This window comes from Mobula birostris, chromosome 5, assembly GCF_030028105.1.
Source record: "Mobula birostris isolate sMobBir1 chromosome 5, sMobBir1.hap1, whole genome shotgun sequence".
NCBI lineage: Eukaryota > Metazoa > Chordata > Chondrichthyes > Myliobatiformes > Myliobatidae > Mobula > Mobula birostris.
The window spans coordinates 176,942,766-176,969,170 of NC_092374.1; the positions used below are offsets into that span (position 1 = coordinate 176,942,766).

Genomic DNA, 26,405 nt, shown 5'->3' on the forward strand with positions numbered 1-26,405 from the left:
ACCTCTTCCTATAGATGCTGCCTGGCCTGCTGCGTTCACCAGCAACTCTGATGTGTGTTGCTTGAATTTCCAGCATCTGCAGAATTCCTTGTGTTTGCGACCTCCCTATCTAGCGGGCAGCGGAGTGAGTGGTATCAGAGTGAAAGGGTTTTGGCTGAAGTGAGCAGACACTGAGGAGGAGCTTGCTTCCAGTGAGGCCAATACCACTCCCGAGGCAGTCGGCAATGTTCCACGTCCACATTTCAAAAGTTGAGGCAACGTAATGGGTAGGTCATGATAGCTGTGATCGGCCCCGTGGTTTGTTCATCCTGCAGCATGTGGGAAATCAGGGATACCTCCAGTGTCCCTGACGACTATGTGTGCAGGAAATGTGTCCAGCTGCAGCTTCTGGCTGACGGCATTGAGCGGCTGGAGCTGCGACTGGATTCATACTGGAGCATCCGCGATGCTGAGAAAGTCGTGAATAGCACGTTCAATGAGCTGGTCACACCGCAGGTAAAGGCTACACAGGCAGAAAGGGAATGGGTGGCCATTAGACAGCGTAGCAGCAGGTAGGTTGTGCAGGAGTCCCCTTGGGTCATCTTCCTCCTAAACAGATACAGTATACTGTTTTGGATACTGTTGGGGGAGATGTCTCATCAACTTCATTTCCCTTCACATTTGCTGCCTGGCCCGCCCAGTTCTTCCAGAAGTTTTGTCTTACCCAGTGATTGGAGAAGGTTTGTGCTGAGCAGCTTCCCTCGGGCTATTGGGAGGTTTCTGAAATTTACATTCGCCGGATTTGATGCAACACGACTGGAAGTGGTTTGGCTCCACTCCCACCCGCGATCAGCCGACACTCCGCTGCCCCCACAGTCCATTTCTGTAGAAGGATTTTCAGTTACTGGCTGCACCTGCACCTACTGGCCGCGTCTGTGAATCTGACTCCACCCTCAGCAGTTCACTGACTAACGATCAGTGTTCAGTCGATGCGAGGAGTCGTCGCAATGGAGAGCTGGACCGGACCGGTATCGCTCCTTGTCACCGCGTTATCTCTCTGCTCTGTCGCGGGAGACCAGGCAGGTGAGGCGAGGGTATGTGACGGCGATGGTCGGGGGTTGTGTCGGGAAATTCACCTTTAAATCTTTTGGAGTTCCTGGCTGTCGCTCCATTAGACGGCAGGACGAACTCATCGCACTCCTATGTTCTCATTTCACTCTTATCAAATTTCTGGAGTTGATGAACTCGGGGCAAAATGATCCTTGAATATGTTTCACAGGTGGATAGGAATTGTCGCCAGCTCCCAGAGGAAAGTCCCACAATCTTAACAGAGGCATCACATTAAAGCAATTAATCTGAGTTTAACTATCCCGTAACTGCCATATTACGTCAGTCTGTTTCACAATACCAGAGAAATGCCCCTGTTCTACCCATTCCTCTAGGGTCTGCACACACATAGCGGTCCGAGTGGCCTCTTTCTGTGCTTTATGTGTGAATGACTTCTCTGCTAACAAAAACTAACTTGATTTCTCTCATTCCAAGTTCTGACTCAGGCTCCCGAATCTGAAACATTCATTCTTTGTCTCCCGGCAGATGCTACCCGAACTATTGCAAGATTTCCATCTTGGCCATTAAACATTAGCCCTGTTTCTCTGTCCTTGCATGCTATCGGAACTGCGGAGCTTTCCGTCTTTATCTTGAGATATTAACAGTTCCTCTTTTCCCCCGATACTGCCTGGCCTGTTGACTATTGTCAGAACTTTTTCTTTCTATTTTCAAAGTGCAACAAGAGTTGGCTCTAAGTTTTGGCGATTGCTGTGGTAATAGATTGGCAGAACATTGATGCATGCTATGTACAAAGACTTCTGGGAGGTTTTGTAAAATCGCCAGGTTAACACCGCTCATGCCAAATGATGCAGCGGGAAGTGGAGGCAGTTGCCAGTGGACATGAGTGGCGATTTCATCAAAGCTCTGGTGTTGGGGTGGTTGGTCAGTATGTTTACACATGGCAGACTAAGGGAGAGTGTTCTGTGTCTGCACTGGCTGCTTACAGAAAATACAATGAAAAAGGAAGCAGAAGAAATAGAAGCCATAAATCACTAAGAACAATATTGCTCAGTTTCAGTTAATTTAGGTAGCCGGGAATTTAGGACGCTCAGGGAGGTTTTAGGTACGTTCAGTCCAATTCATCGTTATATGCATAAGAATGTTTTTTTTCTCAGTGCCATACTCTGCGACCACTTTTTCAAGTGGTTGTCTTTGGAGGAAAGATTCTATGAGTGGCCCCCCAAGTCCTTCTCACAGCGCAGTGTTCTTCTTACGAGGCCGAGTTGCGTACTCGACACACAACCCGGCACGGATGGAAAGTTCGAATGGCTCCGGAGTCCAGAGCTGATGTCACTGCGCCACCAGCCGGCCGATAAGAATGGTAAGATACAGATAAAATGAAAATCTCGCTTGCAGCAGCATTACATCAGGCATATTCAGGGAACACACAGAATGACAGTTACGCAAAGCTTATGCAAGTCAATGAACAAAAATAACTGCCGATTGAAACAGCAGAGCTAAAAAAAACACACACACACAATCAGAGATGGCCAGCTGCAACAGTACACGGGGAAGCAACAGTGGTTGTGCCTCTGGCACTGAGTCTGGCCCTGTGGCTCAGAAGGGTAGGGAATTAAGAGGACGGCAGCAGTAATAGGAGATTCTGTAGGCAGGGGGACAGATGGGTGATTCTGTAGAAGCAGAAAGGAAACACATGTAGGGTTCTCAGCAATACTAGATGGACTATTAACTGTTAATTGCTTATTACCAAAATGGCTTCTCTGAAGTGTTATACTAAAATGGCTTCTCGTACTGTAAACTGCTGAGACAGGGGTTCTCTGTAACCGCAAGTGTTGCTTAGTGAAAATGGAAATTGTATTCATTTGCTAGCCAATGGAAGTCATGTTATGTTATCTTGCATGTGTGTGCTGAGTTGAGGAGCGCGGGCTTTTTCGGGAGGCGAGAAGAGAGGACGGACGTGCGGGGAACGGACAGCGGTTCCAGGACGGCAGATACCGGACCTCGGGGGTTCGGATGGTGGCCGGAGTCTCGGAAGGAAGTTGTGAATGGAATCGGAGGTGTGAGCTCCAACGTATTAAAATATTATGTGCACAAGACTGACAAGTTACTTATGTGGCGCCTTTTCTTTTAGTTGTTGCCAAAACTTGCTATATAGTATAATTCGTTCCTCGCACTCGGTATATTGTTTGGTATTTGTGTCGTGGCTGATCATTGGGTGGCGGGGTCGACGCCTATTGACCCTAGGCAACGGGAGTCAGCTGGGGCAAAGACCATTACATTGTGGGGGCTCGACCCGCGGATTTCAATGCCGTCGGATAGTGTAAATCGCCCGAGTTAAATTAGAAGAGATGGATGCGTATAAGATTGAACCTTGGTGTGAGATCTAGGATGTCCCGGTTAATCATGCCTGCGTATTAAGTGGGGTGGATATACATACCCCGGACGATGTGTTAATTCGATATTTGAATATGGTCAGAGCTATCGGTAAGGTAGAGATTGTAAGCAGAAAGGTTGGTAAAACGGGAGACTCAGCTTTTGTGCTGATACGGGCTGGTGTTGAAGTCAAGGAATTGGGACTGTCCCAGTCTATCGGTGAGGTAGGTGAGGCGGGGCCATGGGGCGTGCAAACTGTCACGGAGGAAGGGTTTGAAGAGACACCAGAGAAGTTGCCCGAGGCTAGAGGCGGAGATTTTAGAGAGCGGGTCCATTGGTTTTTGAAGGATGAAGGAAGGGAGTGATCGGATTTGGAGAATGTAATTAGTTCTCATTCCCCAGGGAAGGCGGAGGGCTCTGAGTTGGCCTCAGCCATTAACTCTTTGGTGAACCGGGTGATGGGTCCGCGACCGAAGTTAAGAATTTTCTCAGGGAAGACCCCATCCCCGACGGGGAAGAGGATTATGAGTCCTGGATAGAACATACCTCTCAGCTGCTGGGTGAGTGGCAGTGTTCTGAGGAGGAGAAGCGACAAACATTGGGGGACAGTTTGAGAGGGGCGGCAGCTGAGGTGGTAAAAGGGGTGAGAGTTAACCAGCCCCTGGCTTCTTGGAAGGAGTGTCTAGCCGCCCTAGAGGAGGCGTTTGGGCTGACGGGAAGCACGGTGGAGCTTTTCGGTGGGGGTTGCGGGGGGCGGAATTCAGAATTTGCTTCAGGAGAAAGGGGAAAAGCCTTCTGAGCATCTTCTCCGACGAGAGCGTAGGCTAAATTGCTTGAGGCGACGGGGGGTCATTTGGGGAATGAGGTGGATCGGATAAGGATCGACCAGGTAGCCAGGGGCGCGCAGAGACATGATGTGATCATTACGACCCTCCGGCAGTCCCGTAAAGCGCGTCCCCACCTCCCCACGCCCCCCGCCCCGCTTTGGTTCAGTTGCTCAGAGAAGTAAGGGAGGAGGAGGACGAATTGGAAGCGGAACTGGGATCCGTTAACAAGGTACAAACCTCGGTAGTAGCTCCATGTGGTGTAATGACCGGGGTCAGCTCTACGCAGGAGATACAAAAGGAGGTCGCGGCAGGTGGGGACCCTCCGCAGGAGGAGACTAGCGGAGAAGGCCCCTCCCTGAAGGGACGGACGGCGCTGAGGCCAGGCGAAGGCCGGGGTCCCGCGAGGCGAGGCATGTGCTATAACTGCGGGGAAGAGGGGCACTTCAGGCGTGAATGTGAACGGCAGGGAGCCCCTCCGAGGGAGAGCCCCCGGGTGTCCCAGCAGGAAGGGGGGGGGTCGGGAAACTTAGAAGAGACGCAGTGAGGGAACGGACTGGAGTCTCTGGAAAAATACGTTCCCAACAATGTGCAGCGGGACCATCGAAAGGAAAAGACCTTATCCCATAGAACATAGAATAGTACAGCACAGTACAGGCCCTTCGGCCCACAATGTTGTGCTGACCTTCAAACCCTGCCTCCCATATAAGCCCCTACCTTAAATTCCTCCATATACCTGTCTGGTAGTCTCTTAAACTTCACCAGTGTATCTGCCTCCACCACTGACTCAGGCAGTGCATTCCAGTCACCAACCATTCTCTGAGTAAAAAACCTTCCTCTAATATCACCCTTGAACTTCCCACCCCTTACCTTAAAGCCATGCCCTCTTGTATTGAGCAGCGGTGCCCTGGGGAAGAGGTGCTGGCTATCCACTCTATCTATTCCTCTTATTATCTTGTACACCTCTATCATGTCTCCTCTCATTCTCCTTCTCTCCAAAGAGTAAAGCCCTAGCTCCCTTAATCTCTGATCATAATGCATACTCTCTAAACTAGGCAGCATCCTGGTAAATCTCTTCTGTACCATTTCCAGTGCTCCCACATCCTTCCTATAGTGAGGCAACCAGAAATGGACACGGTACTCCAAGTGTGGCCTAACCAGAGTTTTATAGAGTTGCATCATTACATCGTGACTCTTAAACTCTATCCCTCGACGTATGAAAGCTAACACCCCATAAGCTTTCTTAACTACCCTATCCACCTGTGAGGCAACTTTCAGGGATCTATGTACATGTACCCCCAGATCCCTCTGCTCCTCCACACTACCAAGTATCCTACCGTTTACTTTGTACTCTGCCTTGGAGTTTGTCCTTCCAAAGTGTACCACCTCACACTTCTCCAGGTTGAACTCCATCAGCCACTTCTCAGCCCACTTCTGCATCCTGTCGATGTCTCTCTGCAATCTTTGCCAATCCTCTGCACTATCTACAACACCACCAACCTTAGTGTTATCTGCAAACTTGCCAACCCACCCTTCTACTCCCATATCCAGGTCGTTTATAAAAATCACGAAAAGTAGAGGTCCCAGAACAGATCCTTGTGGGACACCACTAGTCACAATCCTCCAATCTGAATGTACTCCCTCCACCATGATCCTCTGCCTTCTGCAGGCAAGCCAATTCTAAATCCACCTGGCCAAACTTCCCTGGATCCCATGCCGTCTGACTTTCTGAATAAGTCTACTGTGTGGAACCTTGTCAAATACCTTACAAAAATCCACATAGATCACATCCATCGCACTACCCTCATCTATATGCCTGGTCACCTTCTCAAAGAACTCTATCAGGCTTGTTAGACATGATCTACCCTTCACAAAACCATGCTGACTGTCCCTGATCAGACCATGATTCTCTAAATGCCCAGAGATCCTATCTCTATGAATCTTTTCCAACAGCTTTCCCACCACAAACGTAAGGCTCACTGGTCTATAATTACCCAGACTATCCCTACTACGTTTTCTGAACAAGGGGACAACATTCGCCTCCCTCCAATCCCCCAGTACCATTCCTGTGGACAATGAGGACATAAAGATCTTAGCCAGAGGCTCAGCAATCTCTTCCCTTGCCTCGTGGAGCAGCCTGGGGAATATTCCGTCAGGCCCCGGGGACTTATCCATCCTAATGTATTTTAACAACTCCAACACCTCATCTTCCTTAATATCAACATGCTCCAGAACATCAACCCCACTCATATTGTCCTCACCATCAAGTTCCCTATCATTGGTGAATACCGAAGAGAAGTGTTCATTGAGGACCTCGCTCACTTCCACAGCCTCCAGGCACATCTTCCCACCTTTAGCTCTAATCAGTCCTACCTTCACTCCTCTCATCCTTTTTTTCTTCACATAATTGAAGAATGCCTTGGGGTTTTCCTTTACCCTACTTGCCAAGGCCTTCTCATGCCCCCTTCTTGCTCTTCTCAACCCCTCCTTTAGCTCCTTTCTTGCTTCCCTATATTCCTCAATAGACCCATCTGATCCTTGCTTCCTAAACCTCATGTATGCTGCCTTCTTCCACCTGACTAGATTTTCCACCTCACTTGACACCCATGGTTCCTTCACCCTACCATTCTTTATCTTCCTCACCGGGACAAGTTTATCCCTTACATCCTGCAAGAGATCTCTAAACATCGACCACATGTCCATAGTATATTTCCCTGCAAAAACATCATCCCAATTCACACCCGCAAGTTCTAGCCTTATAGCCTCATAATTTGCCCTTCCCCAATTAAAAATTTTCTTGTCCCCTCTGATCCTATCGTTTTCCATGATAATGCTAGAGGCCAGGGAGTGGTGGTCACTGTCCCCCAGATGCTCACCCACTGAGTGGTCTGTGAGCTGACCCGGTTCATTACCTAGTACTAGATCTAGTATGGCATTCCTCCTAGTCGGCCTGTCCACATACTGTGACAGGAATCCATCCTGGACACTCTTAACAATCTCTGCCCCATCTGAACCCTTGGAACTAATCAGGTGTCAATCAATATTAGGGAAGTTAAAGTCACCCATGATAACAACCCTGTTATTTTTGCACCTTTCCAAAATCTTCCTCCCAATCTGCTCCTCTGTATCTCTGCTGTTACCATGGGGCCTATAGTATACCCCCAATAGAGTAACTGCTCCCTTCCTGTTCCTGACTTCCACCCCTACTGACTCAAAAGAGGATCCTGCTACAGTACCCACCCTTTCTGTAGCTGTAATAGTATCCCTGACCAGTAATGCCACACCTCCTCCTCTTTTTCCACCCTCTCTATCCCTTATAAAGCACTGAAATCCAGGAATATTGAGAATCCATTCCTGCCCGGAAGGTTTGGTGGGACCCCGATCCAGCGTGTCGATCTGGATAGAAGGGATAGGTGCAAAAGCCATACTCGACACCGGGTCACAGGTCACATTACTGTACCGTCATTCTACAATCAGTATCTGGCGCATTTACCCCTGACACCTTTCAGTGCACTGGAAATTTGGGGTATCCGCGATGGTGATTACCCGTACGATGGCTATTTGTCTGTGAAATTGGAGTTCCTGGAAGCTGAGCTGGGGTGTCTGAGGCTCATGAGGCCCTGGTACTGGTTTGCCCAGATCCCAGTGAGACGCTAGGGGGGGGCTATCAATTCTGGTGGGGACCAATAGCCCTATTGTGTGGAGACTCCTGGAAGCCTAGAAGGAGAAGGCGGGTGAAGACTTTTTGGAGACCCTGTCAGTGCACCCAGTGTTCTGAGCTGCTTTTGAGGAAGTGTGGGGTCACCCTGGGCTGGACGCAGCGTGTGAACAAGGCACTGTGTGGTGTGCCCAGTCGAAGCCCAGGGTGGTGTGGCCGGGTGAAGTAGCAAGAGTGATGGGGATCCCTAGATTCCCAGGAGTGCTTGAGGGTGAAGCCCTTTTAGTGGACACCCCGGAAGATCTGAAGGGGGAGTCGAGATTCCCTGCTGGGGTGCTGTTGAAACACAAGTTGCAGAAGCTCTCGGTGGTACAGGCACGCAGGCTAGTGTGATCATCAGGAACACAACGGCACGGGAGGTCACCTTCAAGCGAGGAATGCCTCTGGTGCATTTGTTCCAGGTGACGGTGATGCACAGCGCCCCCGTGAAGCCAGTTGGGGGAGAGCTGTCGGGAAAAAGGTGTAAGTTAACCGCTGAAGCTTTTAACTTTGGGGCATCACCTGTGCCGGAGAGTTGGAAGCGGAGGCTGGTGGAGAAGATGTTGACGATGGCAGATGTTATTTCCCTTGACGAGTTTGATGTGGGTTGATCCAGGAGCACTCGCCACACCATATGGGTGACTGAGGATAGTCGTTTAGGGAACGATCACGGCGCCTGGCCCCTGCAGACGTGGAAGACGTGCGGCAGTATTTGTGTAAATTGAAGGAGGCTGGGATCATCACGGATTCCCGAAGCCCTTATGCGTCTCCTATCGTAGTGGCCCGAAAGAAGAATGGAAAGGTTCGTATGTGTGTGGACTATAGAATACTGAACAGGCGCACGGTCCCTGATCAGTACACAGTCAATAGACAATAGACAATAGGTGCAGGAGTAGGCCATTCAGCCCTTCGAGCCAGCACCACCATTCACTGTGATCATGGCTGATCATCCACAATCAGTACCTTTTCCCTGCCTTCTCCCCATATCCCTTCACTCCGCTATCTTTGAGAGCTCTATCTAACTCTTTTTTGAAAGAATCCAGGGAATTGGCCTCCACTGACTTCTGAGGCAAAGCATTCCACAGAACCACAACCCTCTGTGTGAAAAAGTTTTTCCTCTACTCCGTTCTAAATTGTCTGCCCCTTATTCTTAAACTGTGGCCTCTGGTTCTGGACTCCCCCAACATCAGGAACATGTTTCCTGCCTCTAACATACAAATCTTATATGTTTCAATCAGATCCCCTCTCATCCTTCTAAATTCCAGTGTATACAAACCCAGTTGCTCCAAGTCGCTTTCACAGTGTTGGACTTGAGGAGTGGGTATCACCAGATCCCGATGAGTGAGGCCAATAAGGAGAAGACGGCCTTTATATGCCCTCTGGGATTTTATCAGTTCGAAAGGATGCCCCAGGGCATATCGGGGGCCGCTGCCACTTTCCAGAAGGGTTACGGAGAAGACAGTTGGGGATATGCACCAACTCGAAGTGCTGGTATATTTGGATGACCTCATAGATTTGGATCCACCTTGGAAGAACATGAAGCGAGACTGATGAAGGTGCTCAACTGGCTGAAGCAGGAAGGGTTAAAACTTTCCCTGGACAAGTAACAGTTCTACCAGACATCTATTGGCTATGTTGGACACATCGTCTCGCAGAATTGGAGTAGCTGCAGACCCAGCTAAGAGCGAAGCGGTGACCTCCTGGTTGAGGCCCCAGACCATGAGTGCTCTGCTCTCGTTCCTGGAGTTCTGTGGGCACTATCGGAGGTTCGTGAAGGGCTACGCCAAGGTGAGTCATGTCTTGAATCAGCTTCTGCGTGGCTACCCACCACCCCCCCCCCCCGGGATAGAGGGGGAAAGGGAGGAAAGGACGGGAGTTTGGAGAATATTTCAACCAGTCAAAGCCCTTCGGACAGAGATGGGATGGCCAATGTGAAGCGGCTTTCCAGTCACTGAAGGAGATGCTGGCTCAGGCGCCAGTACTGGCTTCTGCGGACCCACGATTGCCCTACGTGCTACACACTGACACCAGACATGGGGGGTTAGGGGCTGTTTTATACCAGGATCAGGGAGCTGGCCTGAGGTTTGTGGCTTTTGTCAGTCAGGGTTTGTCACTCTGGGAGAGAAACTATCCCACTCAGAAGTTGGAGTTCCTGGCGTTGAAGTGGGTGGTGGTGGATAAGCTGAGAGACTATCTCTATGGGGCCAAGTTTGAGATGAGGACAGACAACAACCCACCTACATCCTGACCTCGGCGAAACTGGATGCCACAGACCATCGGTGGCTGGCTGCTTTGTCTGTATATGATTTCAGCCTGAAGTACCGGCTGGGGAGCTGGAATGCCAATGTGGGGCCATGAGGACCCGCGGAAGGACGAGGAGTGGGATAGTATCCCTGCATCTGGGGTGAAGGCAATGAGCCAGTTTGCTATCACCGTGCAGGCTGAGGAGAAGGAGAGGCCGGATCGAGCAGTGGACTCACTGGGGGCATCTGATGACACCCTGCCCCCAGATTACTGTGACCTGACTGCTCTGAAGACCATGCAGCTGCTGGGGTTGAGCCCTGGGGAAGTGGCTGCTGCTCAGCGAGATGACCCGGACATTAGCCCTGTCTGGCATGCCGTGGAAGAGGGGGATGTGACACGGGCGGAGAAGTCTAAGCACGACTCAGGGTCTCTGTTACTGAGTGAATGGCTTCCGTTGAGGTTGAAGAACCAAATGTTATACTGTACCGGGTAACGTCACCCCCGGATCGACCTCGGTGTTGGCAGCTGGTCCTGACGGAGAAGTATCGGAAGGTTGTTTTGAAGTCCCTCCATGATGACTCTGGACGTTGGGGATGGAAAAAACCTATGGTTTGCTCAAGGATCGATTTTACTGGCCCCGGATGAGGATGGAGGTTGAAGAGTACTGCAAGTCCTGCATTCGTTGCAAACGGCGGGAAGACGCTGCCCGGGCAGCTGCCCCTTTGTCCCAATTGCAGAGTGCGGGGCTTTTGGACCTGGTGTGTATGGATTTCCTGGCCATAGAACCCGATGCCAGCAACACAGAGAATGTCTTGGTCATCACGGGCCACTACACCAGGTATGCTCAAGCTTTTCCTACGGAGGATCAGAGGGCGATCACAGTGGCAAAAGTGCTATGGGAGAAGTATTTTGTGCATTATGGCCTTCCTCGGCAGACACATAGTGATCGGGACGAGATTTTCAGATTAAGCTCATCTATGAGTTACTGGGCATGCTGGGGGTTGAGAGATCGAGGACCACGCCCTATCATCTGCAGGGCGATCCCCAGCCGGAAAGATTCAATCGGACGCTGCTAGACATGCTCGGGACTCTGGAGATCAGCAAAAAGAATTGTTGGAGTCGACATATTGGGCATGTAGTTCACTGTTACAACTGTATACGTAATGAAGCTACTGGTTACTCTCCCTATTATCTTATGTTTGGGCGCGAGGCAAGGTTGCCCATTGACCTTTGTTTCGGGACTGATGCAGGTGAGGAATCACCGAAGCCTTACCTGAAGTTTGAGTCTGATATGAGGAAAGAGCGGAAAGGAGTTTACGATTTGGCCAAGGAGGCGGCCGCCCGGTAGAATCAGGGAAATAAGAGGAGGTATGACCAGAAAGTAAAGTTCTCTCAACTTCTACCGGGAGACCGAGTCCTCATCAGGAATCTGGGATTACCGGGAAAACGCAAATTGGCTGATCGCTGGGCACCCACGCCCTATGTTGTGCAGAGTCAGATGCCAAACCTACCGGTTGTCTGGGTGCAGCCCAAGCATGAAAAAGGGCCTGTCAAGATCCTCCATCTGAATCACCTGTTGCCCTTGGGGCAAGATTACAGGTAGAGCGAGAGCCTGATGGGCCGACTGCACCCAATACCAGGACTCTGCGTCCCCACAAGGTTGAGGACCGTGCCTACCCCGGGAGAGACAGGCCTGAGACCAGGTCCTGTGAGGGATACCAATTCGGAGGATGATGACTGGGATGGTTGGTACATTCTGCCATTCGCTGATGCTCCTGTGATGGAGGAAGAGACTCCTGGCCTTTCCCCCACTGGGTTAGACGGGGCTAGTGAGGGGCAGTCCGTGGTATGCAGGGCGCTGAACCAGAGATAGAGGGTTACGAGGTGTAGAGGGGCTTGGGTGACCGCACGGGGGAGGATTCGCCTCGTAGTTTTAAAGGGTCCCCTGTAGTGCCCGAAGCGGAAGGGTTAGAAGAGGGGGTACGTAGGTCTCGGAGAAGTCGGAAACCCCTAGAGAGGTTGGCCTATGTAGCACCCAGGGAACAAGGTGTGATCGCTACCGTTTTGGGGAGTCAGATCACTGCTTTCTGCACGTGGATTGGGCTGTGTGTTCTGCAGGAAGGGATGGTGAATTATCTGAGCGTCATGAGGGCATGAAATATTTCGGTGGGGGGAGAATGTAGGGTTCTCAGTAATACTAGACGGACAGTTAACTGTTAATTGCTTATTACCAAAGCGGCTTCTCTGAAGTGTGATGCTGAAATGGTTTCTCGTACTGTTAACTGCTGAGCCGGGGGTTCTCTGTAACCGCATGTTTGGGTTATACTTGGTGATAATGGAAATTGTATTCATTTGTTAGCCAATGGAAGTCATGTAATGTTAGCTTGTATGTTTGTACTGAGTTGAGGAGCGCGGGATTTTTCGGGAGGCGAGCAGAGAGGACGGACGTGTGGGGTACGGACAGCGGTTCCAGGGCGGCAGATACCGGACCTCGGGGGTTCGGATGGTGGCCGAAGTCTCGGAAGGAAGTTGTGGATGGAATCGGAGGCGTGAGCTCCAACGTATTAAAATATTATGTGCACTAGACTGATAAATTACTTATGTGGCGCCTTTTCTTTCAGTTGTTGCTACTAACCCATCACCAAAACTTGCTATAAAGTATATTTCTTTACTCGCACTTGGTATATTGTTTGATATTTGTGTCGTGGCTGATCATTGGGTGCCTTACACCGTATCCGCACCAAAGCATTTGCACTGTATGGCGGGGTCGATGGTTATTCACCCAGTTGGGGAGTCAGTTTAAGGCCGTTACACACAGATGGCTCCCAGGTGCCAGGGTCTGAGATGTTTCTGGGCGCGTCCACAATATCCTCAAAAGGGAGGGTGAGCAGAGAGAAGCCGTGGTACATATTGGTGTCAATGATTTAGGAAGGAAAAGGGACGAAGTCCTGAGAAAAGAATACAGGAGAAAGGAAAGAAGCTGAGGAGCAGGACCTCAGGAGTAGTAAAATCTCAGGATTGCTGCCTGTTCCACGTGGCAGTGAGGATAGGAATAGAATGAGGAGGGTTCCGGTGACGTCATCGTTCAGAATGGCAGCTGAAATCAACAGCTCCTCCGGAAAAACGGATATTTTGCCCCGTTAATGCATCAAATCTAAGATCTTTCGAACATATCTGAATTGATAAGGGGGGGGGGGGCAAGAATGGGGAGAAAGAATGGAGATTAAAAAGAAAGCCCCACTGCGGAGCCTATGGAAGAGAGAGGTACAGCCGGGCCTCGTGCAGGCGAAGCGGCAAATATGATGAAGATTCTGGAAGAGATAAGGGAAGTCCAAAATGATATAAAGCAGCAACTCAATGATATAAAGTCAGAGCTCGCCAACGTCAATCAGAAAATAGCGATGACAGAGACTCGAATTGAGAAGGTGGAAGATCGCGTGCAAAACGTGGAACAGATACGAAGTAAGACGATAAAAATATTAAATCATCAGGAAAGCAAATTACTTGACCAGGAGGGAAGATCGCGACGGAAAAATATCAGGATTTATAATGTTCCCGAAGGAGCGGACGGATTATCAATGATAGACTTTGTAGACCAGCTGCTGCGGAAAGCGCTGGAGATTCCCCCGCATATGGAGACGGAAATAGAAAGGGCACATCGTTCTCTCTCCCAGCGGCCTGCCGGAGACAGACAAAGCAAACCGCGATCCATTGTACTTAAATTTCTCCGAATCGAGAGCAAGGTGGAGATTCTACGAAGGGCCTGGGGTAAGAAGAGGGTTTTTTGGAACGGGAAGTTAACATACTTCGATCATGATTACCCCCTGGCGGTCCTATAGAAACGGAAGGAGTATTCCGAAGGGAAACGAATATTAAAGGCAGAAAAGATTGAGTTTCAAACCCCGTACCCTGCTAAACTGAGAGTATTTTACCAAGAAGGGATACGACTGTACCAGACGGTGGAAGAGGCGTCTACAGACGTGAACAACCGATGACTGTCTATTAGCGTGGTCAAACCAAGAGAAAGTCTGGCTGAGCAGTTGTCCCGAACTGCTTAGGAAATAGTAAGAGAACCAAGAAAGCAGGGGACAGGAACAGGACGAGAGAACGATATTAGGACAAGACTGTGAGTTCTCCGAAGACAACCCTCACCTCCTCCAGAAGAGCCATAAGGTTTGGCTAACATTGAAAGTGCTGATAAACTAAACAGAAGCAAAAATAGACGGTGATATACCTATCTCGAGAAATACGTGTTATAATGTGGTTTTTATATTACTCAATTTTTTAAAAAAATCATTTATTCATTCCTTTTTCCCCACCTAAATGAGAATATATACATGGGAGGGATACACAGGCAGATCATATCTGTGTAATGGACGTAGTTTTTTTTTGCTTACTATTATAGGTACTGCAGCAGGGCCCTCAACCCACAGGTAGGAGGGACTATACCCCACGGCTAGACTTTTCTTCTAGCCCAACCCAGAGTCATCTAGAGACCCCAGCCTTGGAAGCACAGCTTCGTTACCTTTTTATTATTCGCGTTTCTTGGCTCTTATTTGTTCAGGGAGTAGATCGATTAAGTTATATTCTGCAAATTTCAATTATACACTAACAGATAATTACACATGGCTAAGGACAAAGTAAAATTCATTTCTTTTAATGTCAATGGGCTGTTGAATCCAGTCAAGCACAGTAAAATTCTATCAAAAATGAAAAAAGAACAACCCCATGTAGTATATTTACAGGAAATTCACTTAAGTGATAATGAGCATGGAAAATTAAAGAGAGTGGGCTTCACTAATTTGTTTTTCTCCTCATATAAATCAGGACATAGAAGAAGAGTTGCTATTCTCATCTCAAGTAAGCTAAATTTCGAAGAAGTATTCAAAATGGGAGATAAGGAGGGCAGATATATTCTGGTAAGGGGAATATAGGTGGAAATCCAGTTACTTTATTGAATATATACACACCCTCAGGAATTGATACTAGTTTCTTCCAGAAAATTACTAATATTATGGTAACAGAAACAGAAGATCTCTTGATATGTGGGGGAGACTTAAATTTACAATTACAACCAAAGCTAGACTCTTCCAATAGGAAAACTTATGAAACAAAGTCCTTACATAAGAAAGTTAACACTGTTTTTGAGGATGTTGGACTAATTGATATATGGAGGGACCTTTTTGCCGCCAGAAGGGATTACATTCAATATTCTGCCCCCCCCCCCCAATTCCGTATATACAAGAATATACTATTTCATAACATTTGGAAAAGACAGAGACAAAATAATCACCTGTGGAATTGGGACAATAGATGTAAGTGACCATGCACCTATATATTTATCTGTTGATTTTGACCTACAACCAAAGAATACCATTTGGAAACTAAATTCAAGTCTACTCAATGATCCCTATTTTAAGGAACAAATTAAAAAAGAAATTGGTCTTTACTTAGAATTCAATGATAATGGAAAGGTTTCACCTCCCATTCTATGGGATACTCTGAAGGCTGTCTTAAGAGGGAAAATTATAGCGATATCTTCATATAAGAAAAAACAGGAATAGAACATTAGAGGAATTACAAAATAAGCTGAAGGAGCTAGAAAAAAACACAAATTGAGTTTGGCACAGGATATACTAGAGGCAATTAAGACATTAGGAATGAAATTAATAGTTTGGCTGCACAAGAAATTAGAAAAAAAATCTAATGTTTCTGAAACAGAGACACTACGAAAGTGGATCCAGATCTATGAAAATACTGGCGTGGAAACTGAAAAAACAGGGAGCAGAAAATACAATTCATAGAAGTAGGGAGTCAAGAACAAAAGTGATAAAAAAAAATAAGCTAAGTGAAATTCATGAAGCTTTTGAAATGTTTTACAAAACTCTATATTCCAAAGTTACAGGGGGAAACTTAACCCAAATTGACACCTTCCTGAATTCTTTAGAGTTATCCACTTTAAGCAAAGAACAAAATAGAAAGATGACTACTGACATAACTGAAGCTGAACTAAAAACTGCAATTAGTAGGCTTAAATTAAGCAAGGCACTGGGATCAGATGGATATACAGCAGAATGGTATGAAGAGTTTAGAAGTGAGTTAACCCCTGTTTTACTCCCCACGCTGAACTAGGCCCCAAGAAAAGCACAAATGCCACCCAGCTGGAAGAAGGCGATAAGCTCAACTATACAGAAAGAAGGCAAGGATAAAATAGAATGTGGGTCATTTAGACCAATACCTGTTCTTAATGTGGATTATAGAATATTTACCTCCATCACTGCCAAATGATTAGAAGAATTTCTACCCACACTGATACAAAATGATCAGACAGGTTTCATACAACAACGCCAAACACAAGACAATATACGAAGGACACTTCACATTATGAATCACGTAAAAAAATGAAATTGAAGCAATAGTGATAAGCATGGATGCTGAAAAGGCATTTGATTTGGTTAATTGGAATTTTCTCTATAGAGTTTTACATGGATTTGGTCTACATGACACAATTATTAAAACTATACAGGCACTATACAACAATCCTACTGCCAGGATTAAAATCGATGGATATTTATCTAATAGTTTTACCCAGAAAGGGGCACGAGACAGGGTTGTGCATAGTCACCGCTACTCTTTGCATTATATCTGGAACCATTAGCTCAATACATCAGACAAAATGAAGATATCAGGGGAATTACTATTAAAGGGACAGAGCATAAATTGGCCTGTTACATGTGTAGCCCCCCTGACCAACCTCATGTTCGCTTGGTTCGCTGTCGTCTAGGGAAACAGCCCTCTGCCCTGCCAATCTGGGTAATTAGTTTGTGTGGATGTTGTGTGATGTACCCAACCCCGCCCAAATAACAGACAAATATACCAGATACGATTAAATGATTTACAGTTTATAGATATTACTGGAACTATATAATTAATAGAGAATAAAATACAAAAGGAAAATAAAAGGCGCCACACTTATCAATGTTCAATCTCTTTGTGCACAAACAGTTGGAGCTCAGGACCCTTCTTCTTTACCCTGAAACCCCTCGGACCACCTCGACCGGCCGCCTGGGACCAACAATGGTGGTCAACCAAATGCTCCTCCACGAGTCCGTCTGGGTCTCCTCTCCTCTCCAAATGCCCCGCTCGGGGTCCGACCCCGTTAGCGGACATCACAGCACCTGGTCCATCCTCTGTCTCCCGCCTTCTCCTTCCAAAACCCCGCGCATACAAATCTTACAGATACCAAAAGCCTAACAACTATCCCAATTGTTTCGTAGCATCTTCTTATCACAATCTAACCCAAAACAAGCTGCTAGCGCAACAACTTGCTCAGTCTTTAACATAACAAAGAAGCATTCCCAAGTATAACATAACAAAGAAGCCATTTTAATTAGCCTACACAGTAACATAAAAGACGAAACCCCCATACACGTGGATGACATTTTGATCTATCTTGGGCAACCAACAGACTCTTTACCTAAATTGATGCAATCCTTTGAACAATATGGCCAATTATCAGGATACAAGATCAATATAGATAAAACCGAACTACTTTCATATAACTATAGTCCACCAAGGGAAATTGAAAGTAGATATACTTGGGCATGGCAAACAGAGTCCATCAAATATTTGGGCATCATTATGCCAAAAGGTTTGGCAAAAGTATCAGAATGCAATTATCAGCCAATATATAAAAAATTAAGGAAGATATAACAAGGTTGAACCTAATCCCTTTTCTTGGTCTCAGTTCAAGGATTGAATCTATTAAAATGAATATACTGCCCAGACTACTATATCTCTTTCAGACCCTACCAATAGAGATTAACCAAAATCAATTCAATGAGTGGAACAAGATGCTATTAAGATATATATGGCAAGGTAAAAGGCCTAGGGTTTGTCTCAAAACTTCGTAATTAGCCAAGGAAAAGGGGGACTGTGGCCTGCCTCTCATAGAGATTATTATTTTGCAGCACATTTGAGAGCTGCGATATGCTGGTGCAACCCATCATATGACACTCAAAGGAAAAACATTGAGGAGAGTATTCTTTCCATCTCCATACAGGCAATTTTGACTGACAACAACCTACAGTTACATAAATAATATTGACAACCCGTGGGTGAAATTGACTCTTAAAATATGGAAAACTATTATAAAAGAATGTAAACCGGATAGAGACATTGCAATCCTTAAATGGTGTGCATATGATTCGGATTTTACACCGAATAAACTGGATGCTAGATTTAAGGACTGGACAGCTAAAGGAATAACAGCTATTTGCAATATAATGAAAGAAGGAACACTGTTCAGTTTTGAAATGCTCAAAGAGAAACACGCGTTAGAAAAACAAGACTTTTACAGATGTGACAGCATGTTAATATGTTAATAAGATGGTTAAAAATGTAACCAAGGCAGGTGCATGTCTGATAGAGCTGTTTAGAAAAGCATATAATTCAGACAATGGTAGTATGATCATTTCAACCATGTATAAGGATTTGTCAAATCTTAAAACGCATTCAACTTCATACATTAAAACAAAATGGGAGAAGGAAGGAGGAATGATAGTATCTGAGGAAGACTGGACAATAATATGGAGGTATCAATGGAAGTGTACCAGTTCACAGAAATGGAGGGAGTCCGGGTGGAAAAACTTGATAAGATATTTTATTACACCCTCACAGAAACCCCATTATGATAACAACCTCCCTGTTTGCTGCAGAAATTGTGGAAATTAAAATGCAAGCCATTATCATATTTTCTGGGAATGCCCCGTTATCAAAGACTACTAGATTGGGATACATAATGCCCTGCAGGACATCTTTAAATGTGAAATACCCTTAGAGAGTAAGACCATATACTTTGGGTATATACCTCAAGAATGTTTGAAAAGAGATAAATATTTAATGAATGTACTGCTGGTAGCTGGTAAAAAGACTCTTACCAGGAAATGATTATCACAGGACAGCCCAACTCTAAATGTATGGATGGAAATTACAATGGACATTTACAAAATGGAGAAGATAACAGCATCTGTTAATCATAAGTTGGAACAATTTTATTCATGCTGGAAAAATTGGTTTAACTACATAACACATCATAAGCCTGGTATTATTCTCACGTTAATGAATATGTTGTAAAAAAAAAGATCACTCCCTACTATGTACATAGTTTTCTTCTTTCGATTATTCTTTCTTTCCTCTCTTTTCTGTAAGTGTATACCTCAGATAATTACTATGCGGAGATTTGTGACAAATATGATTATATGATATATATGTACAGTATCTGAAATACATCTTATAGAAATATTTGATGATGAAATTCAATAAAAAATAAATTACAAAAAAAAGGAGTAGAATGAGGAGGCAGGTAAAGATGTGGCTGAAGAATTGGAGCAGGGGAGAGGGATTCAGATTTCTGGATAATTGGGCCCTCTTCTGGGGCAGGTGAGACCTGTACAAAAAGGCCATGTTGCACTTGAATCCAAGGGGGACCAATATTCTTGCGGGCAAATTTACTGGATCTGTTGGGAGTGGTTTAAACGAATACTTTATACTTTTTGCTTTATTGTCGCCTAACAATTGGTACTAGAACATACAATCATCACAGCAATATTTGATTCTGCGCTTCATGCTCCCTAGATTACAAATATTAAATATTATAAATATTAAGATTTAAATTATAAATCATAAATAGAAAAATGGGAAGTAATGTAGTGCAAAAATACCGAGAGGCAGGTCCGGATATTTGGAGGGTACGGCCCAGATCCAGTCAGGATCCGTTCAGCAGTCTTATCACAGTTAGAAAGAAGCTGTTCCCAAATCTGGCCGTACGAGTCTTCAAGCTCCCGAACCTTCTCCCGGAGGGAAGAGGGACAAAAAGTGTGTTGGCTGGGTGGGTCGTGTCCTTGATTATCCTGGTAGCACTGCTCTGATGGCGTGCGGTACAAATTGAGTCCACAGACGGAAGATTGGTCTGTGTGATGTGCTGCGCTGTGTTCACAATCTTCTGCAGCTTCTTTCGGTCTTGCACAGGACAACTTCCATACCAGGTTGTGATGCACCTTGCTTTCTAAGGTGCATCTATAAAAATTAGTGAGGGTTTTAGGGGACAGGCCAAATTTCTTTAGTTTTCTCAGGAGGTAAAGGCACTGGTGGGCCTTCTTGGCAGTGAACTCTGCTTGGTTGGACCAAGTCAGGTCATTTGTGATATTGACCCCAAGGAACTTAAAGCTTTTGACCTGTTCCACTTGCGCACCACCGATGTAAATTGGGTCGTGCGGTCCGCTACTCCTTCTGAAGTCAACAACCAATTCCTTCGTCTTGCTGACGTTGAGGGATAGGTTATTGTCTTCGCACCATGCCACCAGGTTCTTAATTTCCTCTCAGTACTCAAACTCATCATTACCCGAGATATGGCCTACAATTGTTGTGTCATCAGCAAACTTATATATTGTGTTTGATGGAAACTTGGCTACACAATCATGGGTGTACAGTGAGTACAGCAGGGGGCTGAGTACACAGCCTTGTGGGGCACCGGTGCTCAGAGTGATTGTAGAGGAGAGCTTGTCCCCTATTTTTACAGCCTGGGTCCTGTGTGTGAGGAAGTTGAAGATCCAGCTGCAGATCTGAGTGCTAAAGCCCAGGTTCCGGAGCTTAGGAATCAGTTTATTTGGAATGATGGTATTAGAGGCAGAGCTGTAGTCAATGAAAATGAGCCTTACGTATGCGTCTTTATTCTCCAGGTGTTCTAAGGAGGAATGTAGGGCCAGAGAGATGACATCTGCCGTTGACCTGTTGCTCCGGTAGCTGGGATTATCCAGTATGGTCAGAGTGGAGCAACAAACATCAAATTTGCTGGTGAACGCAGCAGGCCAGGCAGCATCTCTAAGAAGAGGTATAGTCGATGTTTCAGGCGAGACCCTTCATCAGCAACTTTGATGTGCGTTGCTTGAATTTCCAGCATCTGCAGAATTCCTCTTGTTTGCATGGTTAGAGTGGAATTTGTTTAGATGTCACTGTTAGTAGGGGAAGTGCCCCTCATCTGGAGAGGGAAGCACTTCACGTCCTACCATTTGCTGTCTGGCAAATATGGTGGGTTCTGGTTAATTAGGGAGGGAGGGAGGGATCTGCACCTTGTAAGGCATGAAAATGCCCGATGCAGGCCTCAAGGTGTGAGTCAACGTTCACTCCCTGGTTAATTAGACCACCGGTTAATTGGGGCAGCCACGTACATGGGATAACTCTTAAAAGACAAAAATGCGTTGAGAAAATAGCTGGGATTCCCTTCATTTATTTGTGATATATCAGAGGGGAAGAGAACCGAGTAAAAATTTTGAATCACAAACCCTTCTTTCGGAACAGCCTCTCCACTTTATTAGTGGTGCAGCTAATTAATTCAGTACAGAACATAGAGGAAATTTGTATCTTATTGCTCATTAAGACTCATTATAACCCTGGGCTGTTATACCTTAATCCTGAACTATCTTCCAAGCCTTGTCAGCAGGTTACTGAACGTTAATAAAGTTCAAAAACAATCATAGGTCTTGGCAAAAGGTCTACAGTATATCTATTGTATCTCTGCCTTGCATAATTTCATACACCTCTGTCAGGCCGCCCCTCAACATCCGAGGCTCCAGAACAAAAAAAAAACTGGACTCTAACTTCTGTTTATAACCAGCAATTGCCGCGCCGCTCTGTTAGTTTCTATTTCTCAAACAGCAGGCGTCAAGACTGCCTGGTAACTGGTGATCAGACTTCCTTAAGCTTCTAATTGACTGCCTGTATAGGAAAAGCTTTTTTTTTTTTTTAACAGGCTTAGCACCGAGTACCCGGAAATGAAGCCGTAGAGTTGTGTGGATAAATTTGTTGGTTTTCATTTTATTTTTTATATAATTTTATTCTGTGTCCCGGCCGAGCATTAAGTTTGGGGAATGTTGCTGATACTCTGTGCCTTGTGTCTTTCCATTCGTCCGGTTTGCCCAGGTAACTGGTGATTTCATCAACCCAGCCTCCACTGTCGTCCCGGGAGACACACTTCGTTGATAATTTTAGACTATGATTAGGGTTTGAAAGGGGTGATATTTAATCCTTGCCCGATAAAGGACTCCAGTGAAGGATTCCTGTGTAACTTCCCTGACTAACAATAGGGCGTATGATTACAGAACCGGGGAGGTCATAAACGGGGAACAGACAACATTAAAATGATCCGTTTTAAATTGATTTCGGAACTACAGGAATAGGGGTGATCTGCACTCCTCCAGTATGGCTGAGCTCTACTGTTGTTGAGCCATGGCCCATCAGACATGCAGCGCACAGTGTGCTCTATGTGCCCCCTATTGCGGAGGATTGTCCCTCTCTATACTCTTTCCCGGAAGGGTGGAATCCCCCCGCCCCTCTAACTCCACAACTTTATAGAACTCCGTGTTTGGATCACTCCAGTCGATTTGCCTCAGGGCAAAATCATTAAAAAAAACTGTGGCTTGAAGGACTTAGAGGTGGTGCATCTGGTGGCATTGCTGTTTCCCTGCGCCGTCGGTCCAGTGATTGTACAGTTTTTATTTTATCAGCCTAATCCACCCAAGTTGTTGATTCTGTCCCAGATCTAATGTCTCAGCCCCCTGATATTTTTTCTGCTTCCTTTTAAGTTCTTCTCATCTGTAGACCTCCAAAAATGATTGTCAGATGTTCAAAGTTCAAAGTAAAATTTATTACTGTATCAGAGTACGTACATGGCACCACATACAACCCGGAGATTCTTTTTCTACGGGCATACAGAGCAAATCTATAAAACTGTAACTGTAAACGGGATCAATGAACAACAAACTCTGCAAATACAAACATAAATAGATAGCAGTAAATAACAAGCATGAAATAACAAGTTTAAGAATCCTTAAAGTGAGATCATCTGTTGTGGGAACAGCAGAGATAGAATGAGTGTAGTTATCCCCTTTTGTTCAAGAGTCTGATGATTGAGGGGTAATAATGGTAGTAACTGTTCTTGAACAGGGTGGTGTGAGTCCTGAGGCACTTATACCTTCTACCTGATGGCAGCAGCTAGAAAAGAGCACGGCCTGGGTGGTGAGGATGATGTTGATAGACGCAGCTTTTGTATGGCAATGTTTCATGATTTAGTGTGTTTTACTTGCAATGTAAAGGACCAAATCCACCTTTTGTAGATTTTCTGCTGAAAGGCATTGGTGTTCTCACACCAGGCCATAATGCCGCCAGTCAGCACAATTTCCACCACACATCTATAGAAGTTTGCCAAGGTTTTTGATGACATGCTGAATCTTCGCAGACTCCTGAGGAAGTGCTTTCTTCACAATAATACTTATATGATGGTTCCAGGACAGGTCCCCTGATATAGTGATTCACAGGAATTTAAAGTTACTGACCATCTTCACCTCTGGTCCTCCATGATTGCTGGCTCGTGGAGCTCTGGTTTCCCTCTCCTGACGTCCACGATCAGTGCCTCAGTACTGTTGACATTGAGTGAAAGGTTGTTGTTATTACACCACTCAGCCAAATTTTCAATCTCCCTCCTGTATGCAGATTCATCACCAGCTTTGATACAGCCCACAATAGTGGTATGATCAGCAAACTTGTATGTGGTATTGGAACTATACCAAGATACAGTGGGAAACTTTGTTTTGTATGTTATTATTTTAGATAATTTCAAAACATAAGTACATCAAAGTAGAACAAAGAGAAGAGGAATAAAATAATGCAGATTATAGTATTACGTTTTCAGAGAATAAGGTGCAAGTGCCATAACAAGGTAGGCTGTAAGGTTGATGGTTCAAATTTATTTTACTGCAGGTCTATTCAAGAGCTTTATGACAGCTGGACCAAAGCAGTCCTTAAAGCAGCTGGTTCCTGTTTTCAAGTTTTGAATCCTCTCCCAGTAGGAGTGGGGCGAACCAAAAATGATTTCGGTGCAAAGAGTTTGTTGTCTTCTTTCCTGAGGTAGGGGGAAATGTAGACAGAGTGATGGACTGTGCTGTGTACTCAGCTCCCTGCAATTTAGAACATAGAACATTCCTGGAGTAGATCCTTCGGCCTACAATGTTGTGTAAAATAATTAAATTGGCAATTAAATGCCTTACTAAATTCATCCCTACTGTGTAAATAAATTTGCCTTACACATCTCTTTTGAATTTACCCTCACTCCCATCTTAAATGTATGCCCTCTAGTATTAGACGTTTTAACAATGAAGATACTGGGTGCTTTCTGTATCTATGCCCCTGATAATTTTATCAGAATCAGGTTTAATATCATGGGCATATGTCATGAAATTTGTTATTTTGCAGCAGCAATACATTGCAATACATAATAAAAGAACTAAAAATTACAATAGTAAGTGTATAAGTATAAAATAAGTCATGGAAGAAGTTAGGGAAGAATGACTGTGGTAGTGTTTGTGGGCTGAGTGTCCATTCAGAAATCTGATGGCAGAGGAGAAGAAGCTGATCTGGAAACATTGGGTGTGTGCCTTCAGGCTGCTGTACCTCATCCTTGATGGTAGCCATGAGAAGAGGGCATGTGATGGCATAACGATGGATGCCACCTCCTTGAGTCATCTCTCTTTGAAGGTATTCTGGATACAGGGGAGGCTGGTGACCACAGTGGAGCTGGCTGAGTTGACAACTTCCTGCAGCTTTTATCGATCCTGCGCAGTGGAGCCGCCGTACCAGATGATGAGGCAACAGGTTAGAATGCTCTCCACGGTACATCTGTAGAAATTTGTGAGTGTCTTTGGTGACATACCAATGCCATCATTAAGCACGCCCACCAGCCATCACATGTCCTCTTCTCATTGTACAGAAGCCTGAAGGCACACACTCAATGATTGAGGAACAGCTTCTTCCCCTCTGTCATCCAATTTCTGAATGGATATTGAACCCATGAACACTATCTCACCACTTTTTTGTTTCTATTTCTGCACTATTTATTTAATATAACTATATATATATATATATATAAATTTGTATTGTAGTCTGCAGCAAAGTTAACAATTTCATGACACATGCCAGAAGTGTTAAACCTGATTTTGATTCTGATTCTCCTCAATCTCCTAATGAAATATAACCACTGCTGTGCCTTTGTAATTACATCAATATTTTAGGCCTAGGATAGATCCTCAAAGATGTTAACACTCAGGAACTTGAAACTGTTCGTCCCTTCCACTTCTAATCCCTCACAGAGAAATGGTGTTTGTTCCCTCAATTTCCCCTCCGGAAGTTCACAGTTAGTTCCTTGGTCTTATTAGCTTCGAGTGCAAGTTTGTTGCCATGACACCACTCAATCGGCTGATCTGTCTCACCCCTATACACCTTCTCGTCACCAGCTGAAATTCTTCCAACAATATTTGTATTGTCAGCATATTTATAGATGGGTTTGAGCTGTGCCTCAGCACACAATCATGGGTGAGAAGATGTTACTTCTGATCCTCACAGGAACTCAAGGATACAGATGCAGAAGGAGGTACAGAGGCCCAGGTTTTGTAACTTGTTGGTTAGAACTGATTGTGTTGAACGCTGAGCTGTAGTCAAGTCCAAGCAGAGAGCCGGTGAGATTGCACCACTGTGGACATATTGCAGCAGGTCCAGGTCCTTGCAAAGGCAGGAGTTGATTTTAGCCATGACCAATCTCAAAAAGCACTTTATCACAGTAGATGTGAGTGCCAGTGGCTGATAGCTTTTGGGGCAGCTCACCCTGCTGTTCTTGAGCACTGGTATGATTGTCACCCTTTTGAAACTGGTGTGAACCTCTGACTGCAGTAATGAGAGATTGAAAATGTCTTTGAATACTCCCACCAATTGGTTGGCACAAGTTTTCAGAACTCTACCAGGTACACCACCAGGTCCTTGTGAGAGTTCACCCTCTTGAAAGATGTTCTAACACCGATCTCCAAGACAGGGATCACAGGGTCATCAGATGCTGCAGGGATCCACACAGGTGTAGTTTTATTCTTCCATTCAAAGCATGAATAAAAGCATTGATCTCATCTGGGAGTGAAATTCACAGCCATACATGATATTAGGTTTCGCTTTTTAGGAAGTAATGGTCTGCAAGCCCTACCAGATTCCATCTCCAACTCCATCTCTAACCACAATGGAAATTGGGGTTTTTTTTGCCCTTAAAATATTCTTCCATAAGTCATACCTGGACATTTTTTTATAGTTATGGACACACCACAGCCTCTGCAACTCCAGAGAATAAA

At 45.5% G+C, this 26,405-nt stretch overlaps 1 protein-coding gene across 3 annotated transcripts in view; it reads left to right on the plus strand.

Moving 5' to 3' along the window:
* The first annotated feature begins 876 nt into the window (after positions 1 to 876).
* Positions 877 to 26,405, plus strand: part of LOC140197377 (RT1 class I histocompatibility antigen, AA alpha chain-like) — a 47,640-nt gene continuing 22,111 nt past the window's right edge. The window contains exons 1-3 of one of the 3 annotated variants that reach the window (XR_011885933.1): positions 972 to 1,062; positions 2,202 to 2,407; positions 2,960 to 3,131. Coding sequence is in view for 1 of the 3 variants with exons in the window: in XM_072257334.1 (XP_072113435.1) it covers positions 969 to 1,062 (94 nt within the window). In the remaining 2 variants the exon portion in view is untranslated. Of the gene's footprint in view, positions 1,063 to 2,201; positions 2,408 to 2,959; positions 3,132 to 26,405 lie in introns of those variants that run through there. The other 2 variants (XR_011885934.1, XM_072257334.1) reach the window with 2 other exon arrangements.